The sequence below is a fragment of the Macrotis lagotis genome, chromosome 6 (assembly GCF_037893015.1).
Source record: "Macrotis lagotis isolate mMagLag1 chromosome 6, bilby.v1.9.chrom.fasta, whole genome shotgun sequence".
Taxonomy (NCBI): Eukaryota; Metazoa; Chordata; class Mammalia; order Peramelemorphia; family Peramelidae; genus Macrotis; species Macrotis lagotis.
In genome coordinates, this window is record NC_133663.1 from 39,677,999 (window position 1) to 39,700,489 (window position 22,491).

Consider the following 22,491-nt stretch of genomic DNA (forward strand, 5'->3'; position numbering starts at 1 on the left):
ATAAATGCCATCTCTTATCACTTTGCATCTTAAATATTTACTAAATATCATATATGTTTCTGTGTTCCCCCTCCAATAAAATCTAAGCTCCCTGAAGAAAGAGCGTGATTTGTTGGGGGGAGGGGAGTTGTTCCCCCTCCTATGCAGTAGGTACTTAATAATTGTTTGTTGCATGAATGTCCATAGTGCCATTGTCTTCACTGACAGAACTGAAATTAAACGATGGGCATCTTCATCCTAGTGCATTGCTTAACCTACTGGGGCAGGTAACCAAGAGAGGAAATCAATTCATCATGCTTAGTCCTTGCACACTGAAGTTGGTAGCGTTGCTATAGCAGAACAGCAGCCAATCATAGGCAGTGGCTCTTTCCAGAAGACAAATAGCCTCTTTCTAGGGGGAGAGGTCAGGTTTGAAGTGATGCCGCTATGGAAGGGAGGCAAAGTTGATCCTTCCACAACACAAACTCTTTGTTCAGAAATGCAATATAGTTTCACAACTGCTTTTCTTTGGGGAAGATAAATGAGCAGCAAATAAAAAAAAAGTATGCTTTGTCCTTTCCGGACTCAAATCTCTTATGAAGAATGCTTTATTCATTTTCAATAGTCAAAGTATTTAACTTTTCTAAGTATAAAATTCCTATCTACAGAGTTCTGGTGAGGCTTAGTGATATACTATATAGAAAGTAATTTCCAAATAGCTCTATTTGAATGTTAGCTATTATGATGTGAGAGGCATCCAAAGAGAGCCTACTGCTTGCCAAATCCTCCCTTATTGACTCATGAACTTCCTATCATTATTCACTCCTTTGAGTTAAGGCATGGGAGAGTGACCATGCAGGATGTAACATATTAAGCCATTATCTGCTTTGGACATTTGGCCCTCATAAATTCATCAGATTAGTCTTGAGAGTACAGGAGACATGAGGAAGGGGGACGTAGAATAAGCAAGTATAGATGCAAGTAGAAAGTCAAGCCTGGCTGGCTATGAGGGAGAGTATGGGACAAGCTGAACACCTGGAAGAGGAAAACTAATAATATAATGAGGAGGAGAGAGCAGAATGGGGCTTCAAAGGAATCCTTAGATTCAGAATATGGTAATGGAAGCTCTTTGGAATCCCTTCTCAGATCAAAGGCAGCCCTTCTGAATTCTCTAAGTAATTATCTCCACTCTTCAAAGAAGAGGAGAAAGCACCAGACTATAGACCACCTTCATCACTGGAGGGAAGAATAATAATAATAATAATAATAATAATAATAATAGTTCTTTATTTTCAAAGAAGACCTCAACATCAGGGAGGTGATGCTATGGCAAGCATGTGATATGGATTTGAGTGAGGAGGGCCTGTACTAAGTCACCAGCCTCACTTTGTCAGTGGCCCGATATGAATCAGGATGACTGGAGATAGCCCTAGACGAGAGGGAATAAGGGTTAAGTGACTTACCCAAGGTCACACAGCTAGTACCTGTCAGAGGTTGGATTCGAACTCCCATCCTCTTGTTTCCAAAGCCAGTGCTCTATCCACTGCACCATCTGGCTGTCCTGTAGGGAGTAGTCTTATCTAGGAGTTCTGATATCAATGCCATCCCTATTCCTAGCTTACTTCACATTTTTCTTTAAGATCAGTCAGACTGGCAGGCAGGTTCAGTTACATCCATTTCACCCAAAGGTCCTTGCCTAAGCACTTTGGAAATCTTAATCTACCAGAGAAAAGGAGTGGGGTGAGTGTGATTATTTCCAAGGTGCTGCACTAGTTGTTTTGGGCAAAGCTATAACCTCAAATCATTTCTTTCACCTGAGGCAAAAAACAAGCTAAGGATGGGGACTGAAGGGAAGTTGTTATGCTATGCTGACATCCCATCAAGGGGGTCAGTCTGACCACAGGTATAGTCACACCCCTATTTTACCCTGTTTGTCCTTCATTCTCAAAGGAGATCATGACACCAGGGAAATGATGCCATGATAAGCACATGAATTGTATTGGGGGAGGGGGGGTGGAACTTGTGCTAAGCCTCACTTTCTCCTCCAGAACCATCTGAGTCCAGTGGCCAGATAGGAATCAGTATGATTGAAGAGTCTCTGGGTGCAAGGCAATCAGAGTTAAAGTGTTTTGCAAGGTCACACAGTTAGGAAATCTAAGGCTGGATTCAAACTCCCCTCCTCCTGCCTCCAAAGCCAATGCACTATCCTCTGTGCCACCCAGTTGCCCCTACAGTCACACCAGGAGAGGAGCAAGAACATATAATTCCTTTGGCATCTAGAGGTTGCACTGTGTGGATTTTCCAGTTGCCTTTTATGGTTTCTGCCCAGGCTTCTCTAGGAGAAAGAAGAGATGTTCAGAACACAGAAAAGTATTCAGTATAACTGAAAAGTGCACATTGAAAACTAGGGTCATTGTGTTGCAGTGCTGCCTATCCTGTTTTTAATAAAATGCAAGATGCCACAGGGCAGGAACTGTCATATTTTTCCCTTTCTAGCTCCAGTGACCAGCATAGTAAATCTTAAATACTTAGTTGGGGGGCAGCTAGGCCCTGGAGTCAGGGGAACCTGAGTTCAAATCCAACCTCAGACACTTAATTACCTAGCTGTGAGGCCTTGGGCAAGCCACTTAACCCCATTGCCTTAAATAAAAAGAAAAAAAAATACTTATTTGGGCCCATTGCTCAGTAAAGATACACAATAGGAATGAGTTGAAGGGAAAGAAAGTTCTTACTTTATTTTTCCCCCTCTTTCATTACATTTGAAGACTCAAACTTACCCAAGAAGCCCTGTCTTAAATAACCTCAAGCTCACTCCAAGGTCAAAGTCACCCAAGGGTGGCAGCAACACTAGATTTTTTCATTCCCATACCACTGCTTTAAACACCAAAAATTGACTGCATTTCTTGGTTGTGTGCAGAGATTTTGAAATTCAAATTAATAAACTTCACTTTCTTTTTCTTTGAATTCTTTTTTCTTAATCCAATGTGCATGGACAGCGCCTTGTCTCCTAAAGCTTGAAGAGTGGAGTTAATTACTCAGAGAGTTCAGAAGGGCTGCCTTTGAGCTGAGAAGGGCTTCCAAACAGGCTTCCATTACCATATTCTGAATCCTAAGGATTTCTTTGAAGCCCAAATTGTTGGTTTAAAAAAATCCACACACACACACACAAAACCGTTGTACCCTTCTTAGAGCAGCTCTCCCTCTCATTTTAATTAACCACCAACTTCTCAAGTTTTCAACAGTAGTTTGTCATCGTGAAAAGAAATTGGCTTCAAATTCATTTATTAGAATAGCTTGAGGAGTCACAAAATTTTTTTTCCTAAAGGCTTAAGTAAAAGACGATTAATTGGAATAAGGATAATCATCCATCTTCCTTTCTCTGTATTGTCTTCCACAACAGGAGGGAGGCTGTGATGCTCCACCTAATACCCAGGTAGAAATAAATGCCCTCCACTATATTCAGTTTACTTCAATTCCACAAACATTTGTTAAGTGCCTAATAAGGAACCAGAATCTTTGCCAGATACTGTTAACCTCCATAAGTTTGGCCTTAAGAAAGAAGTGTGTGTGTGTGTGTGTGTGTGTGTGTGTGTGTGTGTGTATGTGTGTGTAACTATAACTATATGTATAATAAAGAAAAATAATAAAGAATAAACCCAGTGTTAACTTACAGAGTTCGTGCTAATAAGAGACAAATGTTTACCTACAGAGTTTGGTCTTAAGAAAGAAAAAACGGAATTAAGTTAACATATGCATTTATTAAATTTCTCTAAGTTTATTGATTATACATGCTATGTGAGGCCTCAACAAGAAAACTGGATCCCAAAATAGAGTTTTAGAAAGAGATTCCTATATAATTCCATATCTGAAGATGAGATTTGAACTTGTCCAACAAGGGAACAGCACTAAGCTCAGGGATGTGCTTGAAGTCTCCCATGCTAGGGGCAGGGAATTTCAATATCAGAAGTTCCATTAAAAGACTGCCCTTTGATACCCACCAATTGGGGAATGATTGAACAGATTATGGTATATGAATTCTATGGGGCACTATTGTTCCTTAAGAAATCATGAATGGTTGGACTCTAGAAAAGCATGGAACAAATGAGAGAACTGATGCTGAGCAAAGAGAGCAGAACCAAGAGAACAATGTGCACATTACCAACAACGTTGTGAGATGATCATCCTTGATGGAAGCAGCTCCTCTCGGCAGGTCAGAGGGCTGGGACAATCTTAGTAGACCAGCTATGGACAAGGCTATCCCCATCCAGAGGAAGAAAAACAAAACAAAACAAGGCAAAACCAAAATCCTACAGAATATGAATGAACACTGCATTCACTTTTTAAAAATTTCTCTTGTGTATTTCTTTCCTATCTCATGGTTTTCTTTCTTTTCCCTTAATCCTAACTCCTCATACTGAAAATGAATGAATGACTTGTAAACATGTTAAATACAAATATGTATGTACAGTTTTCACCAGACTGTTCACCACTGAGAGGAGGGAACTGGGAAGGGAAAGTGGAAGGAAATTATGTAACTTAAAAATATGCCTTTGCATATAGATGAATGAGAAAATCTTGCATAACATGTAATTGAAAAAATAAAATAAATATCAATTTTAAAAAAACCTAACAGAAAAAAAGTGTGCCGCCTCCCAACTAAGGACCTTGGTGCCTTATCAGTAAAGATATCCACAAAACATGGGAATCTTGCCCCTTTAAGATGTCGGTGCCATCTAGTGACTATTGATACAATGGAAAGATTCATATTTTTTATAAAACAGAGAAAAGATAAAATTTATATTTGGTTTTAAGTTGTTCTTCAATCTCAAAGAAGACTATGATATCAGAGAATACAGAGACAAAGAGGAAACAGTATTTGATCTTAAGAAAGGTCCATTCTGCTGAGGAAAAACTACAAATATATAGATAGTTAAATACAAAATAAAATAAATACATACAAAATAAAAATTTTCCAATTAATGTAAGAGTGGAGTTAATTACTCAAGAGAATTCAAAAGGGCTGCCTTTGAGCCGAGAAGGGCTTCCAAACAGGCTTCTATTATCATATTCTGAATCCTAAGGATTCAAATTTTTGGTTTAAAAAAAATCACACACACAAACACACACACAGAGACAAACACACACGCAAAATCATCATTCCTTTCTTATAGCAACCTTCCTTCTCATTTTAATTACTCACTAATTTCATTATTAAATGCTTAATATATGGGACAGCTAGGTAGTGCAGTAGACACAGCACTGACCCTGGAGTCAAGAGGACCTGAGTTCAAATCCAGTCTCAAACACTTAATAATTATTTAGCTGTGTGACTGGGCAAGTCCCTTAACCCCATTGCCTTGCAAAAAAACAATTTTAAAAAATATTTAATATATGCCAGAAATTGTACTGGGTGCTAGAAATACATCAAATGAAACAATTCTTGCCTTCAGGAAGCTTACATTCTACTGAGGAAATAGCATGTTTACAGATGAGTAAATATAAAAATGTATACACAATATTCCATCAAAATTCATTTATTAATATGTGCTGAACACTAAGCTAAGGGTCCAGACAAGAAACAGTATTGGAGCTTAGCAGTCTACCACATGAAAGAACAGGAGAAAGTGTCGAGTAACAAATAGGAGAGATAAGGAAGGAAGGAGGATGAGTTGAGTCCAGATAAAGATGGTAAACTCTCCCTAACCAGAAAGGTGGAAGGGGGGATTGGAGGGCAGTTGGAGGGGGAGATAAGCCCAAAAATGAAGAGCTTTGGGATGACTAGAGAATCAAAGCAATTTGCTGCCTGAAGAAATACACATTATCTCATAATGTTGGGGGTGAAAGGGGAGTCCTGTCTGTGTCAGTGGTGAAATATTAGGATGTAATATATAGGATATATAAGGATCCTTAAAGACTGTCAAATCAATTCTATGGGAAAGGGTAATTCTATTAAAAGGCTTTGTTTCTTTAGTGCAGGCTAATAGACTGATTTAATGTCTGATTTAATCACTGTTCCAATTGATGGTACTTTTTCAAGTAGTTTTCCAAAGTCACTTTTAAAAAGCTAGCCGAAGCAATATTTCATCCCTTTCTCCTGGTAAAGTGAGCTTCTTGGCCACCAAGATCCTTTCTGAGGTTATTCACAAGGACCTGTCAGATGTTCTGCACAGTTCCATAGTCTTATTCTAATTATAATCCTCAAAAAATAAATGAGAAAAGGGTTTCTTTCCTCCCTCATCCTTCTTTTGACCAAGATATCTCATCTTGTCTTTCTTCACTGCCTCGTTGCTCTCCTATTGATTCAAAAATCTACACAATAGAAATCCAACCAGAAGGTTTTGAATAACTTTAACTGACAACTCTAATATTTGGCTAAGAACCCCATCCTCATTCTTAATGATGCATTTCATTAACTCACCCCTTCCCATTTTGCTCTTTAAGGTCAATATCATTAGCACTGAGGCTCTCTAGAATCTTGGACCTGAGGGCATTAAATCATAGGATTTTGATTTAGATCTGGAAGAAGGAAGGAAGGGAGGGAGGGAGGAAGGAAGGAAGGAAGGAAGGAAGGAAGGAAGGAAGGAAGGAAGGAAGGAAGGAAGGAAGGAAGGAAGGAAGGAGGGAAGGGCTAAACACTTTACAAATATTATCTCATTTGATTCTCATAATAATCCTGGGAGGTAGGTGCTATTATTATCTCCACTTTATAGATGAAGAAACTGAGGCAGACCATGATTAAGTGATTTGCCCAAGATAGTAAGCATCTGATTGCAGGTTTGAACTCCTCTTGACTCTAGTCTTTTGCTTTATCTACTGTACCACTATCCTTAAATGTGGATGAAAAACCACAAACAAAACAGTCCCTACCCTCAAGGAGCTTACATTTTACTGGATACAAACAATACAGACACATAAGCCTTTTCACAATAGTTCAGGTGTGAGGTGAAAAGTGCCCTCACTAGTGTGTAGTCAGTGTCAAAGGAGAGATGGGGGCCTATGTGAGGGATGTTATGAATACAAAACTGGTAAGTCTTGGCTGCCCCCATGCCTAGAAAGTTCTCTTTCTCTCTCTGTCTTTGCTTCTTGCTTCTTTTAAGGAAGTCTTTCCTGATCCCTCTTAATGGGATCTCCTAGAGAAAGGTTGATCTGCTAGAGAGAATAGGATGGAATGGGTTGGTCTCACTACCACAAGCCTCTTCTCTCTCCAGGTTATTCTCCACTCACCTCAAAAGCGATCTTTCCAACAACAGGTCTGATCATATCACCTCCCCTACACACACTCTTACAAACTGCAGTGGCTCCCTATCATCTCCAGGATCAAATAGAAATCTTTTTAGCATTCAGACCTTCATAGCCTGCCCATTCACATTTACTTTTACTTTTCCAGTGTTCTTTCACCATAAATCTCATTCCTGCAATTTTCTGCCATCCAGTGAGTTGCCACCATGCTGTTCCTCAAAGAAGAAACTCCATTGGCCCACTGCTGACATTTTCACTGGCTCTCTCTCTCTCTCTCTCTCTCTCTCTCTCTCTCTCTTTCTTTCTTTCCATCTTTGCTTCTTGCCTGCATGCTTTCTACAGGAAACCATTCCTAATCTCTCTTAATTCTATCACCTTCCCTCTCTTAATTATTTCTTATTTATTCTGGTGTCTAAAGTTGTTTACAAGTTGTCTCCCCCATTAGACCGTAAGTTTCTTAAGAACAGAAATTATCTTTTTCTTTTCTCTATATCTCTAACATTTATTCAGTCAATAAACATTTATTAAGTGCCTACTATGGATCAGCCACTGTGCTAAGCTAAGGAATATAAGGAAAGAAAAAATCCCAGCCCTCAACAAGTCCACAATGTAATGGAAGATATATCACATAAAATGAAAAGGGAAGAGGGTACTTGGGATAATGACATGATACAGGCTTGCAGCAGAATGGGAAATGATGTAAGGCAGGGGTAGGGAAGTTTTTTTGCCTGCCAAGGACCATTTGGATTTTAATAATGGGCCATACAAAATTGGATATTTATAATGGGCCATACAAAAATTATCAACTTAAAAATTAGCCTGCTATATTTGGTCAAACATTTAATTTATTCACCCCTAAAAATCTAGATTTTTTGAATTTTTGAAACCTGCCTACGATGACTTTGGCAGCATTGGACCAAATGATTTCACAGGCCTTATTCGTCCCATGGGCCAAATGTTTCCTGCCCCTAATGTAAGTAAGGACTTCCATGGGTGCTGCCTTCATTAAATAACAGTTAAAGTATCTACTCTCTATACTGTCCAGTCCAAGGGAGGGAGGAGGTACAGGGGCAAGGGTATTGAGAAGGTACAGATTTTAAAGTCAATGTTATCTTAAAGCATGATGAGTTTCTGGGGATCATGAAGTTCAGAAGAACAACTGGGTGGGAAATGCTCTTCATAGTAAGTGCTTGATAGATATTTCCTGATTGACTGAGAATATATGCAAAGTAAATGTGAACTAATTTCAGGAAAGAGTGAGGAAGTACACTGAGTCCACTTAGTCCAACCTCTAGAGTTTTAAGCCCAGAAAAGTTAAGGGACAGGCCTACAGTCACACAACAGATAGATCTGGGATTCAAAGCCAGGTCTGATTTCTTCAATATTTAGATCACACTCTATAACACTTGACCTTTCTTAATCTTTCCTGACCAACTCCTTAAATAGCAAAAGTGAGACTCGAACTCAAATCTCCCAACTCTCACTTGTTCTCGCTCTGATTTTTTCTCCCGAACACACCCCACTCAACACCAACATGGTGGTCTATGACTTAACCTGTTGTAATTCACAGATCATAGGACAATCAACATGGAATTGGATAGCGTTATCTAGTTCAGTCATCTCGCTTTACAGATGGGAAAACTGAGTCCCAGAGAGGCGGTGACCCGTCCAAATTCATTCAACTTTTGAGTTACGGAGATTGAATTTTAGCTTCTTTGTGTGTGGCCTTGACCTAGTCACTTCATTTTGCTAGACCTCCATTGACTCATCCAAAAACAGAAGGTTGAGCTGGATGCTCTCTAAAATTCATTTCTGTGCTAAATCTATAATCTAAGTCTTCTAACGGAATACTTAGCTTGCTTCCAATTAACACCGGGCTGCATCTCTTTTCCTTCCTTCTTTGTGACTTAGGAAATGGTTTTGCATTTGGTAAGAGTTAGGACCTACAGCTTTAGATGGGAAACTAAATTCACAGGAGAATAAATGGGAATAGATGGAATCAGCTTGGAGAGGAAGGAGTTAATCCCTCAGTAGGCAATGTACAAAGGAAAGAAAACTTCAAGATTTACTCTTCAATATGACTGGCTGGTTGAGGGTTGTAAGGTACACCTGGCCAAGCTACCCTGGTTCTCTCAAGTGAGGAAAATTAATGCATTCAGCCTTTACCACAGTCTGGGAAGCCAGAAGATGCATTGGGGATCCACCCTGGAATGGCCAAGTAAGATCCCATCTGTCAGTTCTAAGGGAACCTACAAAAGGAATTAGCTTTAGCAGTCAAAATTAAGTGCAGAAGTTGACTAAAGATAATGGTTTTGTATGGCACTTTAATGGAATGGGGGTCATCTCAGTGGGATTTTTCCAGTACATGTCTTAGAACTGCAGGAACAAATTAATATATACATATTGAGAGACAGGAAGGAGAGACATAAAGACAATAACAGAGATACAGAGGCAGAGAAAGGAGAGAGGAAGGGGAGAGAGAGACAGACAGATAGAGGGAGAGGAGAGAGAAGGAGATGAAAAAGAGGAAGGAGGAGGACAATGAGAAGAATAAGGAGAAGAAAGAGAGAGGAGAGGGAAGGAGAGAAAGAAGTAAGAGGAGGGAGAGAGAGAGAGAGAGAGAGAGAGAGAGAGAGAGAGAGAGAGAGAGAGAGAGAGAGAGAGAACATTATAGGAAATAGCTATGGACTTATCTTTGATCACTGCCCTGAACAGTAGAAAAGGGAAATTACAGAGAAGAAAAAAAAGATAATTTGTCAATTACCAAACTTGGAAAGAAAAAGAAAATTCTCTTGCTTTGTTTTTTATTTTGTTTTGTTTTTTAACCAATTCTCCTGAGTCATTAGAAATCCTGTCTCCTTGAAGGAAAACTACTGAGTGTTATTGACGTCTGATAGAATACATCCCTGAACACCTAGAGCAATAGGACTTGACTTCTCCCGGGGGGAATTCAACATATATTGAAGACTATTCCTCTCTTCCTAGGTCCTTCCGCCATTACTCACAGACTTCCTCCATAAGGAAAGGGCCTTCTGGACAAACACCCTCTAAGATGTTTATATGGACCAGTGGCCGGACCTCTTCATCTTATAGACATGATGAAAAAAGGTAAATGATTCTGGACTCTTTATATTCTCTTAACAGGTCACTCAGAGGTGAAGTCAACTAGACAGTAGCATGTGGTGGAGCTGTGCCTATAGTATGTACCAATAGGAACTGCTGCATGTGTATGGATGTGTGTTTATGTATATATACACACCAGCATTAGTTATTCAAGTTTAAGTAGGTAGGCTATGACAACCTCTAAGGGGAGATCAAAAGTAGGGACTCCTGTTTCTTGATCTACCAGCATCCTTAGAGAAATTAAGTCACAAAAGAAGAAAGAAGAAGAGGGAGGGGGAGGGGGAAGGGGAGAAAAAGGAAAGAAAGAAAGAAAGAAAGAAAGAAAGAAAGAAAGAAAGAAAGAAAGAAAGAAAGAAAGAAAGAAAGAAAGAAAGAAAGACGGAGGGAGGGAAGGAAGGAAGGGAGGGAAGGAGGAAGGAAGGAGGGAGGGAGGGAGGGAAGAAGAGCAAGTAAAGAAAGCCTAGAGATAGAGAGCAGTATAAACCTAAGATGAAAGAGAAGATATCAGCCACGCAACCCATCCTGCCTTTCAGTCTTTTTTTCTACTCAGATCTTGCCATTTATTTCATAATAGTCTAGTCTCCCAACCACCCTCAGGAAAAAAAAGATTTGTCTTCTCACCTTCTCTTTTATTCCTCTTTGCCTTTCATTCACTGGGTGCCATTTCCCTGCATTTAAAGAAATGGAATTTGAAATGTCAAAAGATATATACTGCAGGTTAAGGGAAGTTTTAAAACTGATAGCAACTCACAAAATTTCATCCCTGATCATCTGATTGAGCCACTGAAAGATGCAATTGGACATCAAGTCTCTTCTTTCTTTTTCCTATTAACATCCACTGAATTCTGGGAAGGAGACAGATTTTTGAAGCAAAACTCTATGGGTCCAGGGAGAATCAGCTCTGAAGCACCTGTGGCTGTTTATAGAAATTCACTTATTCTTTTGTTTTTAATAACTAGACTTTCATATCTCTTTCTAAAGGTTTAAAGCCACATGCCTTTTCAACTCTATGAAAGAGGTAGCCTTTTATCCTCTCCAGATGCAAGATGATAAAATTTTCCCCAGTTTCTCTAAGTACCATATTTATTCACAGAATTTCTTCCTTCTTTGGAATGTATTTTGCAGCTGAAATGAAGATATGGAGAGAGGTTAAGAGGGCACACTACTCTAGGTGCAATCATCTCCGGCACCCCTCACTCCTGAACATCTTTCTCCCCAGAAACTGTGGCTCTATACATGTTCCTAAAGATTTAATAAGATCAGGTTAAGATCTGTGAATAGTGACTACTCCTTGCATTGACTTTTCTCCAATAGAATCTAATTACACACACACACACACACACACACACACACAAAACATATATATGTATGTATAAATATATCTATATATCTACATTTCTACATACATACACACATGCATGAAAATGCCACTGGTGTCAGACTGGAGTGGAATGGAGATGGGGGGGAGAAGCACTAGAGTCAGCGAAAGATAAACCAGGTTCAAATCCCACTTACATATGACATTGAGTAAGTCACTTCTCACCTCTCCTGACCTCAGTTTGCTCATCTACAAATGAATGGTTTGAACTAAGTTATCTAAAGGGTCCATTCCAGCTCCTAACTGATGATGCTATGGTCCTAATTAATCAAAGAATTATCATGTGAATTGTCATCCTTGAACCTAGAAAATAGAATCATAAGCAAGATGTGGCAGTTAGAAAGAGATAAATTCGGGCTTATTATCAGGTTAAACTCCCAATAGTTAAGAGTTGTTCAAAAGTAGAATGAGATACCATAGGAAATAATGGGCTCCACTTACAGTGATGGACTTCAAACAAAGGTTGAATGATCCCTTGGGGAATACATTGGAGGGGGTATCATTCAGGTAGGGGTTGAAGCAGATGACATAAAGTCCTTTCCACCTCTGAGATTCTGTGAAACCTGAAGCCTCTGAGAGTCAGTTTGGTATCTCTAGTTGAATTGCAGTAGGCACCCCAGAACGCAATAGATCAAGGACCCCTACACTTAATAGTAATAAGAGGTAGTATTAAAATAATATATATTATAATAACTAAATATATTATTAATAATAATCATAGCCTAAGGATTTGCAAAATACTTTCCAAATATCTCATTTTATCCTACCACCTCTGGGAGGCATATGCCATTACTATCTTTATTTTACAGATGAACCTGACAGATTGAGACTCTTGTCCAGGATCACACATCTCCCAAGTGTCTGAGGTGGGGATTTAACTCTAGGTAGTTTATCCACTGCACCGCCTAACTACCTGTTCTCTCTATCCCACACTGTTTTGTCTACAAAAGCCAGTGGCTCCTGGAGCTTAGATTCCCCCAGGGATATTCAGAGTTGAGACATAAGAGCATTGCAGCATTTACCACAACTGCTTAGGGGAAGATGAGAATTGAAAGGAAAATAAATGTCACCTCAAAAATTTCCAAGGTAAAAGTAGGAAGGAAAAGGGAAGGGGAAGGGGAAGGGGGAAGGGAAAGGAGGAAGGGGAAAGGGAGATGAAAAGTCAAGGAGAAAGGGAGGGAAAGGGGAAGGGAAAGGCAAAAGGAAAAGAGCAGGAAAGGGAAAATGAAAGTTAAAGTAGAAAGGGAGGGAAAGCAAAAAGGAAGGGCAAAGGAAAGAGAAAGGAAAAGGGAAAGGGAAGGGAAAAAGCACTTATTAATCCAGTTACTGTGCTAAGGACTTACAAATATGATTACATTTCTGTTTCTAGTGGGCAGAGAGTCATCTCTGGTCATTTTTGATCTTTCACTGCCTACCCCCTCCCATTCCCACTGATTTCTATCCTTCATTTATTCTCATGAACTTAAAATTTTTTTGTTTTATTTGTGAATTGAAAACACATTTTTTCTCCTTATGGACAAATCTCCTCTTTAATTGAGCTTTCTTGAAGTCCAGAATTTCAAATTTCAAAATGAAAAACCTTGATTTAGCACTTACAGAAAAGAAAAAACCCTAAGCTAAGAAAATTGCAGGCACGCTGTGAAATACTGTGAGATCAAATGAGATAATATATGTAAAGTGCTTTGCAAACCTTAATATATGTAATTATGATATATTATTATTATTATTATTATTATTATTATTATTACTGCTATTATCCTGGGATTTCTTTGGGAAATCAATTGGTTTGGATTTGCCTGAAGCCTTCAGACATTTAGTCCCCTTCTCTTGCCTGGGCATTTGAATGAAATTCTTTTATCAACTTGAACTTAGTAATGGATCGATTAAAGACAAAATTACCTTAGATTTCTTTGAGAAATTGCTTGCCCTCTTAAATTAAGCCTTGGATGAAGAGACAAGAGCTCCATTTTGGAGCATGGAATAATAGAAAGAGTCCATTTGGATTTGAAGTACAAGGAACTAAATTCAAATCCCTTATCTACAACTTACTAACCAAGTGATTCTAGACAAATTATATCACCTAAGTTTTATTTAGAATTTTTATAAAGAGAGGACATTGGACCACATGACCATGATCTTGGAACTCCCTTTATTATATTTCACATTCATAGAAAGTGGACCAAAATATCACTTGACCTAAAAAGATCATGTAGATTAATTAATAATTTTTGCACATTTGTGAATAAAATGGTTTCACATTGCATGATCCCATGGTTCGATATTTCAGATAGAAGTCTCAGAATTCCACCTGTGGAGTCAGTTTATTTGTCATTCAGCATAATATATAATTGGTTCTCATGTCCAAGGTGAGAGGAAGACAGGCATAGAGAGTAGATTTCAGTCAGGAAGTTTCAAATTCAGGTTCGCTCAACTATACATCCACCTACTATAGGACCTAGGCATACTCATTCGATGGTGTTTGTCCTTCATTCTTTTTTTAAGGTTTTTGCAAAGCAGTGGGGTTAAGTGGCTTGCCCAAGGCCACAAAGCTAGGTGATTATTAAGGGTCTAAAGCTGGATTTGAACTCTGGTACTTCTGACTCCAAGGCCGGTGCTCCATCCACTGCACCATCTAGCCACCCTTGTCCTTCATTCTTGAAAAAGATAATGATGTTAATGAGGTGATATCATGACAAGCACATGAATTAGATTTGAGTGAGGGGTCGCTGTGCTAAGTCATCAGCCTCACTTTCTCTTCTGGTGCCATCTGGATCCAGTGACCAGATAGGAATCAGGAAAAACCGGAGATGGCCCTGCATTGTGAGGCAATCAGGGTTACATGACTTACCCAAGATCACACAGCTAGGAAGTGTCAAGTGTCTGAGGTTGGATTCGAATTCCCATCCTCCTGACTCCAAAGCCAGTGCTCTATCCACTATTCCACCTAGCTACCCCCATATACATACTCATTTAACTTCTCACTAACTCCAAGGGGCTCTTTAAAAATTCAAATTGCAAAGCAAGGGTCAGCCTGCATTGAATGAAATTTTCCTCGTGGAAATTGTCTCTATCAATGCAATCACAGGCTCTGTCCAAAAAAGAAGTAAAACTTACAGTGCTCAGGGCTGGGAATGCAAAATGAAAATCATCCTACCCTCAAGCAGCTTACACACTCTACTGTGGCAATATGAAATAGGAACAAATTAATAAATATGTAGTTTTAAGGGAGAGAAGTAATGATTACTAGAAGGATAAGAAAAAGCTATATACAGGTACTTGAGCTGAGCCTGGAATGAAACAAGGGATTGAATTCAATGTATTTTGATTCAATTCAATTCAACAAATATTTATTTAGGGCATCCAATGTGCCAGCTATTATGCTACATGTTGGGAAAACAAATCAATTATCTAACATTTAGCAAGCCAGGGACAGTGCTAACTACTGGGGATACAGACAAAAATGAGATAGATAGATAGTCCCTGTCTTCAAGAAGCTTACATTCTCCTCAAGACTTGGGAAGATACAGAAACTAAAAGTGAGATAAATGACAACTGCTCCCCACATGTAGCCTACACTCTATTAGAAAAACCAGATCAAGAAATGTAGTCCATAAAAACACAAATGACAAATGGCCAAAGAAACATGAGAAGTTAGTATGGTGGAAGGCAATGTCCAGATAAACCAGAGCATCATTGGATCAGTTAGTTCATGAAAGACTGTTAGACAAAAAAGTAAAACAAGAGTCACTTTTGTCATTACAGCCAAGACATCCCCAAAGGAGGAACAATTCAGTGGCTCCTGTTCCTGTCATCTGAGTTAACAGTCTGTGTTCTCCTGGGGCTAAAAGATGTAGCAATTCCATTTATTTTCTGCTCAGCTGGCATTCAACAATCTCAGGCTTCCTAGGTTTGCCCTCAGACAAACTAGCAGAAGGGCACTTTTCATTGCAACCTGGAGGCTAGAACTCTTAGACCTAAAGCCCTTGCTGAGTTTCACTTTTAATATTTCAGAGAGAAACATTAACTTTGCTCATGAGAACTGGTCAGACTCTTACAAGCAGAAAGACTTTGATTCTAGCTGTGACTTCAACTGTTAATAAATGGTAAATAAGATATTTAAACTCAATTCCTTGGACTCCAAATCTCACATTTTCTATTGCTCCATGTTTCCAAAATGGAGCTCTTAAACTATAAGGTCAAACAATTCCCAATGAAATCTATGATAAATTCATCTTTAATTGACCCATTACTAAGTTCTAAGTTGATATAAAAATTTCATTCAAAAGCAGACCTCAAAATATCCTGGAGAACTCAATCAACAAATTTTACTAAAACCAGACCATTATCACAAGTCAAACTGTGATAATCCCCCATAATCACCCAGACAAAGGAATGATCTGTAAAAACTTAAGAACAATATCTTTCATAGATTTTGTCATCTCAAAAACTCATCTCCAAGCTACATGGGATGAAAAGCTCTCCAAATACAGAGACCTGGCAGAGGAGATCAAAATCCTATGGGGCCATGATGAGAATACCTGTGGTCCAGTCTGTTACTGGCATCCCCAGGATGCGTTCAGTGAACCTGCAAATGATGACCTGACATCTGAATATTTTTATTCAAGTTCAAAAAGCAGTTATTTTATCCTCTTGTACAGAGAATATTAAATATAAAAGATTGGTAGCAGAATAGTGACTTAATCAAGGACCATTTCTTTCTGAACCCCATTGAAAAGGATGAGAAGCAAATGATAATAAAAATGCTATTGAGTACAGATTCAATGAATCACAGAATGGAAGAGTTGGAAGGGATCTCAGTGGTCATTTGGTGCAAGGTCACATGGATGATGTCAGAAGAATCCAAGCTCCAGGCTTATCCTCATTCCAAATGCATCTCTCTATCCACTGCACTCCCCTGTCTCACTACCAATCCATCAACCAACCTCTGCATTCAACCCATCTTCAGTTCTGAAGACATTTATTAAGCAGCTGCTGCAAGGCATTCCAATTCTCCATCTTCCTACTAAGACAAATAGCAACATATTTTCTTAAAAAGGATTTATAGAAAATGAGGTCTGAAAGAAACCTAATCAATTGAAAACTTCTCTTCCTACATTACTCTAATATTAATATTTTGTACCAGTAAACCTGATGCCAAGGTAGTTCAATGACTATTTTAGGCCAAGAAAGAAAAACCACCTTTTTTCTACTGCCACTATATTGCTTTCTAGGCTGTTTCTGTCTGTGTGTGCGTGTGTGTGTGCTTAATAAATGTTAAAATAATCTACTGAAGAACCCACTAGAATGGACTCCATAGGATACTTTTATTTTGGGTCTTCATTGACCTGAAATTTTGTAATATTGAATGCCATTTGAAAGAAAATGATGAAAGAGAAAGAAGAACTGGGTAGGACTGAGAGAGGGAGGGAGGAAGGAGTTGAGTTATCTAGCTTCCCTTCCCTTCCATCTATCTATCCACACATACATCCATTAATTCACCCACCCATCCACCCATCCCACCTACCCATCTACCCATTCACCCACCCATCCACCCATCCCACCTACCCATCCACCCATTCATCCACCCATCCATCCATCCACCCATCCCTCCATCCATTTATCCATTCATTCATCCACCATTCATCCATCAACCACCCACCCATTCATCCATCCACTCATCCACCCATCCATCCACCCATTCCACCCACCCCATCTATCCACCTTCCTATCCACCCATCCATTCATCCATCCATGCATGCATCCATGCATCCATACATCTATCTATTCATCCATTGCTCCCTCCCTCTATCCAATGGATAGATATGATAGATAGATAGATAGATAGATAGATAGATAGATAGATAGATAGATAGATAGATGATAGGATATATATATATTCATATATACATATTCATGTGAGTTTATGTACAATTACACAACTAGATATATATATATATGTATATATATATGAATGCATATGTTTACACCTTCACAAGTGTCTATTTTGTGCAAACTAGTGAGGGCATCTGGATAGGGAACTCCTAGTATGGAAACCCTCTTCACCAATAGAAATGTACAGATTATTTGCAATTGATAGTCTTGGTGAGTTGTCTGAGTCACTAAAAAGGCACATTGATTTACCCAGATGCACACAATCTGTCTGCATCAGAAGTAGGACCAGAACCTACTCAGAACTCCAAATGGGCCCTCTACCAGTACCCTGCCTCACAGAGTATGAGGTTCATCATTACCAATCAGTCCCAACATTGACCAGCTGGAAAACTATTCCTCAGTTTGCCCTTTATTCTTCCAAACATTTTTCCTTGAGGATTTACAATCATAATAGTAGAGAAGTGGGCAGATCCATTCTACCCTTCCCCTAGCTGCCCTCTCCATGGCAGATATGGTGCTCTTCCCCCCTACCCACTTGGGCCATCAATCCAGCCATTCTCCCCACTTTCCATCAACCAGATCACATCCACATCCCCCTGCTGTCTCTGGTTCTGAGGGAGTCTGTAATTTTTGCCTTCTTTGCACATGCCAGAGAATATGAAGAGCATTTATAACCATTTCCAAATTGCTATTTGTTTTCAAATCAGCCATTTGAATCATTTTTTATGCTGGTTGTTCTGGTGACATTCCTGACTGATTGCACTGTGTCTCTTTTATGTCTAGAGTTTGACATAAGTTATGTCATGGGACGGGCTAATGTTCTGGGACTGCCTGGCTGCTACTGCTGCTGCCTGCCTGCTTTCATCTGGGAAACATGCAAATCTCAATAGGAGTTATCTGCCTTAAATACAGTTTGATAGAGAATAATAGAAAAGTAACATCAGATCATTACTTTACAGAAGGCATTTGAAGGCCAGCAAAGTCAAATTTTCATTTAATGCTTACAAAGGCTTCCAATCTAACTGAGTTAACTGGAGATTTGCCATCATGATGATGATGATGATGATCATGATGATGATGATGATGATAAAGAACAAGAAAAGATAGGGAAGGATAGAGGGAGGGAGGGAAGGATAGAGGGAAGGAGGGATGAATGGATGGCTGAAAGGGTGGATGGGTAGATGGGTGGATGGATAGGTGGGATGGGTGGGTGGATGAGTGGATGGATAGATGAATGGATGGGTGGTTGATGGATGGATGGTGGATGAATGAGTGGATTAATGGATGGAGGGATGGATAGATGGAGGGATGGATGGATGGGTGAATTGAAACAAATATAAATACTAAAGTAATCAAAAGTTAATTGCAAGGGGCAGTTAGATGGCACAATGGATAGAGTACTGGTCCTGGAGTCAGGAGGACCTGAGTTCAAATTCAGCCTCAGACACTTAATATAACTAGCTGTGTGACCTTGGGCAAGTCACTTAACCCCACTGCCTAGTCAAAAAAAAAAAACAAAAGTTAATTTCAAAGGACAGATTCAGAAAAAAAGACCTAGAAGTGAAAGGGAGACCTCAAGATTGTGTGTTCAATTAAGATTATATAAAAGGCTATCTCTGAGGGCACTGGGTGGCAGTTAGGGGAGATGACCCAATCAGTCAAAGAATGATCACTTATTAAGAATCTTTTATGTTGCAGGCACTTTTCTAGGCATCAGGAATACAAATACAAAAGTTTCTAATTGCTAAACCCTGTTCTAGGTAATGGGGACATCATATATCAAGAAGAGGCTCTTAACCTGGATTCCATGAACTTGATTTACTATTTTGATAAGTGTCTTTCAATATAATTCATTTCCTTCTTTACTCTATGTATTTTGAAAATTATTTTGAAAATGGGTCCATAGGCTGTACCAGACAAACCAAGGGTTTTATGATAGAAAAAAAAGGGAAAAATCATATTAAAATATATGGAAGTATGCCTTGGGACAGTGGGAAATGAGTCCGGGTAACTTCTGTCAAAGATATAGGAGCAACAGGACTCAGAGATCACAAAGGCAAAGACAAACAAGTACAGCAAAAAGGACAAGCACAACAGTTAGAAACTGGAGGCCAACATATTCCCTAAATTCTCTGTAAATCAAGGAATTCATCCTACATGGGAGGATTAGGATGATGTTCAATTACATCATACAAAAATATTTAAAAACAAATCTATTACTTTTGTTCTTATCAAAACCAGCTCCAAGAGGTAGGAGACCAAGGCAAAAAGAGAGGGCATGATCTCAGAATGAGGAAGACCTAGCTAATTCAACTTCCTTTGACAGAAAGTCAATCTTTCAGTGCCCACAAACAAATCTCTAAGACTATAAACTGCAGAAAATCATTGGCAGAGAAAATTTCTTTACCAAAAATGCCCATGAATCAATGAAATCATAGGTATAGTACTCTTCTCCCCAACCTCTTCCTCCCCACCCCCAAAAAACTTTAAATTTTAAATCAATCTGAGTAGTTTCTAGATTGAGACTTTTTTATAATATACAAAATCCATATATATTCTCTTACTGGAACACCTAGCACACCCTCTCCCTTCCTGAAATATGCCATGTCAATTTTATTACCTTGATTTTACGATTCTATTACACCAGGATCATCCCAAGAATCCATTAAATCTAAGGTCTGATGCCCATCAGTGACCCATGTCAAACAATAGGAAATAATCAGGAGACACTGTGTTGTATATGAACTTCTATATGAAAGTAATTAATGCAAAATGTCTGTAACTCCCATTTTCAGAGCCCTCTTCATCCTTTCTCCCTATTTTCAAAGCTAAGCCTCATTCCTTTCAAGCCTATTTCATCTCTAACTAAAATCTGGATCATTCTGTTTCCCGCCCCCCTCTCTTCTTTCCTACTAGGTCCTTAATTTCTCTTCTACTTTCCTTGTAATTCATCCCAAAAATAACAGCACCATTTTTACACCACTTTAAATTTTTCAAAGGACATGTGGTCTAAAAGTATGATCTCTAAATCCTTAGGGGAAGGGGGATAGAGGAGTGTCCTTAAAGCTCTTGTGGGGGATCCATGTGGCCAAAACTACTTTTATAAAAATAATAATACTATGATGTTTTTATTTCTAATATGGTAAATATTGATTTGGTCTTCCTAGATATGTTCTATTCTCTCACTAAGCTATGCTACTTCCTAATTATGAAATGTTTCCTCATTCTCCATTTTGTTCAGTGTTTTTTTTTTTGGTGTTTTACCTCTTCTCAACATCTCAGTCTTTTGTTCTATGTCACATTCCCCTATCATTTTAATCATTTTAAACTTAGGACAATGGGAAAAATGTGAGGGAAGGGCTAAAGTTCAAATAACATAGTTAAGATATTACTTCCCCATTCTCTATAAATACATTTAAAAACAAGCACATAGGGGCAGCTTGATGATGCACTGGATAGAGTACAGGCCCTGGAGTCAGGAGTACCTGAGTTCAAATCCAACCTCAGACACTTAATAATTACCTAGCTGTGTGGCCTTGGGCAAGCCACTTAATCCCATTGCCTTGCAAAAACCTAAAAAAAAAAAATTTTAAATCAAGCACATAGAGTACCACCAAAGAAAAAAGATAGCATTTGGGGGAAAAAATAGAGGAAATTCTGACTTAAACCTTAGACTATCAAAACATTTCTAACTCCCCAAGTATTTATGTGTGAAAAGAATTCCAGATCATTACTATCTTATCACCTTCCTCATTAATCTTACATCAACAGCAATGCTGTCCTCGGAGCTCACCCAAAAAGGTTTCACCATTTTCATACCATGGAGCAACTCAGTGACAAAGTTGACAGATGCAGATTGTGTATTGACATTTGTCCTGATGAATGTTTTTCTTCAATCACTAGAAAGTGCAAAAAGACCAATTATGAATAGCTATTGAAATCTGCCAATTTCTTGAGAACAGGGAGCATGAACCTTAGAGATCAGTGGCCCAGAAAATTGCTTGAAGGGTGAAGAAGGGTTTTTTTTCCCCTTCAGGAACAGGAGGATAAAGAAAGGCAATAAAAATAAATTTTCAAAAAACTATAAATTGGCATACAAATTTGATAGACTAGGAATCAGTGTGTTTTCTGTGCTCAGTTGTACTCTTAGACACCCTCTTGGCTTAGAAGAGCTGCTAGTCCACAAGAATCCAAACATGCTGGCCACTGCAAAAAAGGTTTAATGGGTCTCCCTAAACCCTCCCTGCTCCCAAAGATATGGTATGTGCCCTTTATGGATACATTGAAAAAAATGTAATATTCACACGAGAATTATTATTTTCAACCCCAGAAATATTTACCAAAAAATCAGGGACCACGACCTTCTGGACAAAAGGAAAACAGTTACCGCTCTGAAAGCTGGAGAGGACCGAGCTATTCTCCTGGGACTGGCCATGATGGTCTGCGCCATCATGATGTACTTTCTTCTAGGAATCACACTCCTACGCTCATACATGCAAAGGTAATTTTCAATGTTATTCAGAAACATCTGGTTAATTTTCTCTTCAATTATATATGCTTCTTTTCTGACCATTCTTCCCTCTCCCAAGACTCACACTCAACCATCCTAGCCAACAATTGGTCAACAAATCCAGTATTGTGAGCAAATAGGTAGGGTCATCAATCTGAGCTAAAAGGGATATAAAGGTCATCCAGTCCAATCTCCACATCTTAGAGATGAGGAAACTTGAAGCATGGGATGGTGAAGTCAATCAATATGTATTTAATAATCAGGTAGTTTGGTAGGCACAAGGGATGCAAATAGAATCAATAAAGCAAGGGACCTACCCAAAGTCACACAGGTGGTAAATGTAAGAGGTGAGATTTGAATCCAAGTCCTC

The 22,491-nt window shown here is 38.9% G+C and overlaps 1 protein-coding gene across 2 annotated transcripts in view; it reads left to right on the plus strand.

Moving 5' to 3' along the window:
- Positions 1–22,491, plus strand: part of KCNMB2 (potassium calcium-activated channel subfamily M regulatory beta subunit 2) — a 215,742-nt gene that overhangs the window by 172,561 nt on the left and 20,690 nt on the right. For both annotated transcript variants that reach the window (XM_074190962.1, XM_074190961.1), the window contains exons 2-3: positions 10,204–10,326; positions 21,942–22,112. In XM_074190962.1, the coding sequence (XP_074047063.1) occupies positions 10,204–10,326; positions 21,942–22,112 (294 nt within the window). The remainder of the gene's footprint in view (positions 1–10,203; positions 10,327–21,941; positions 22,113–22,491) is intronic.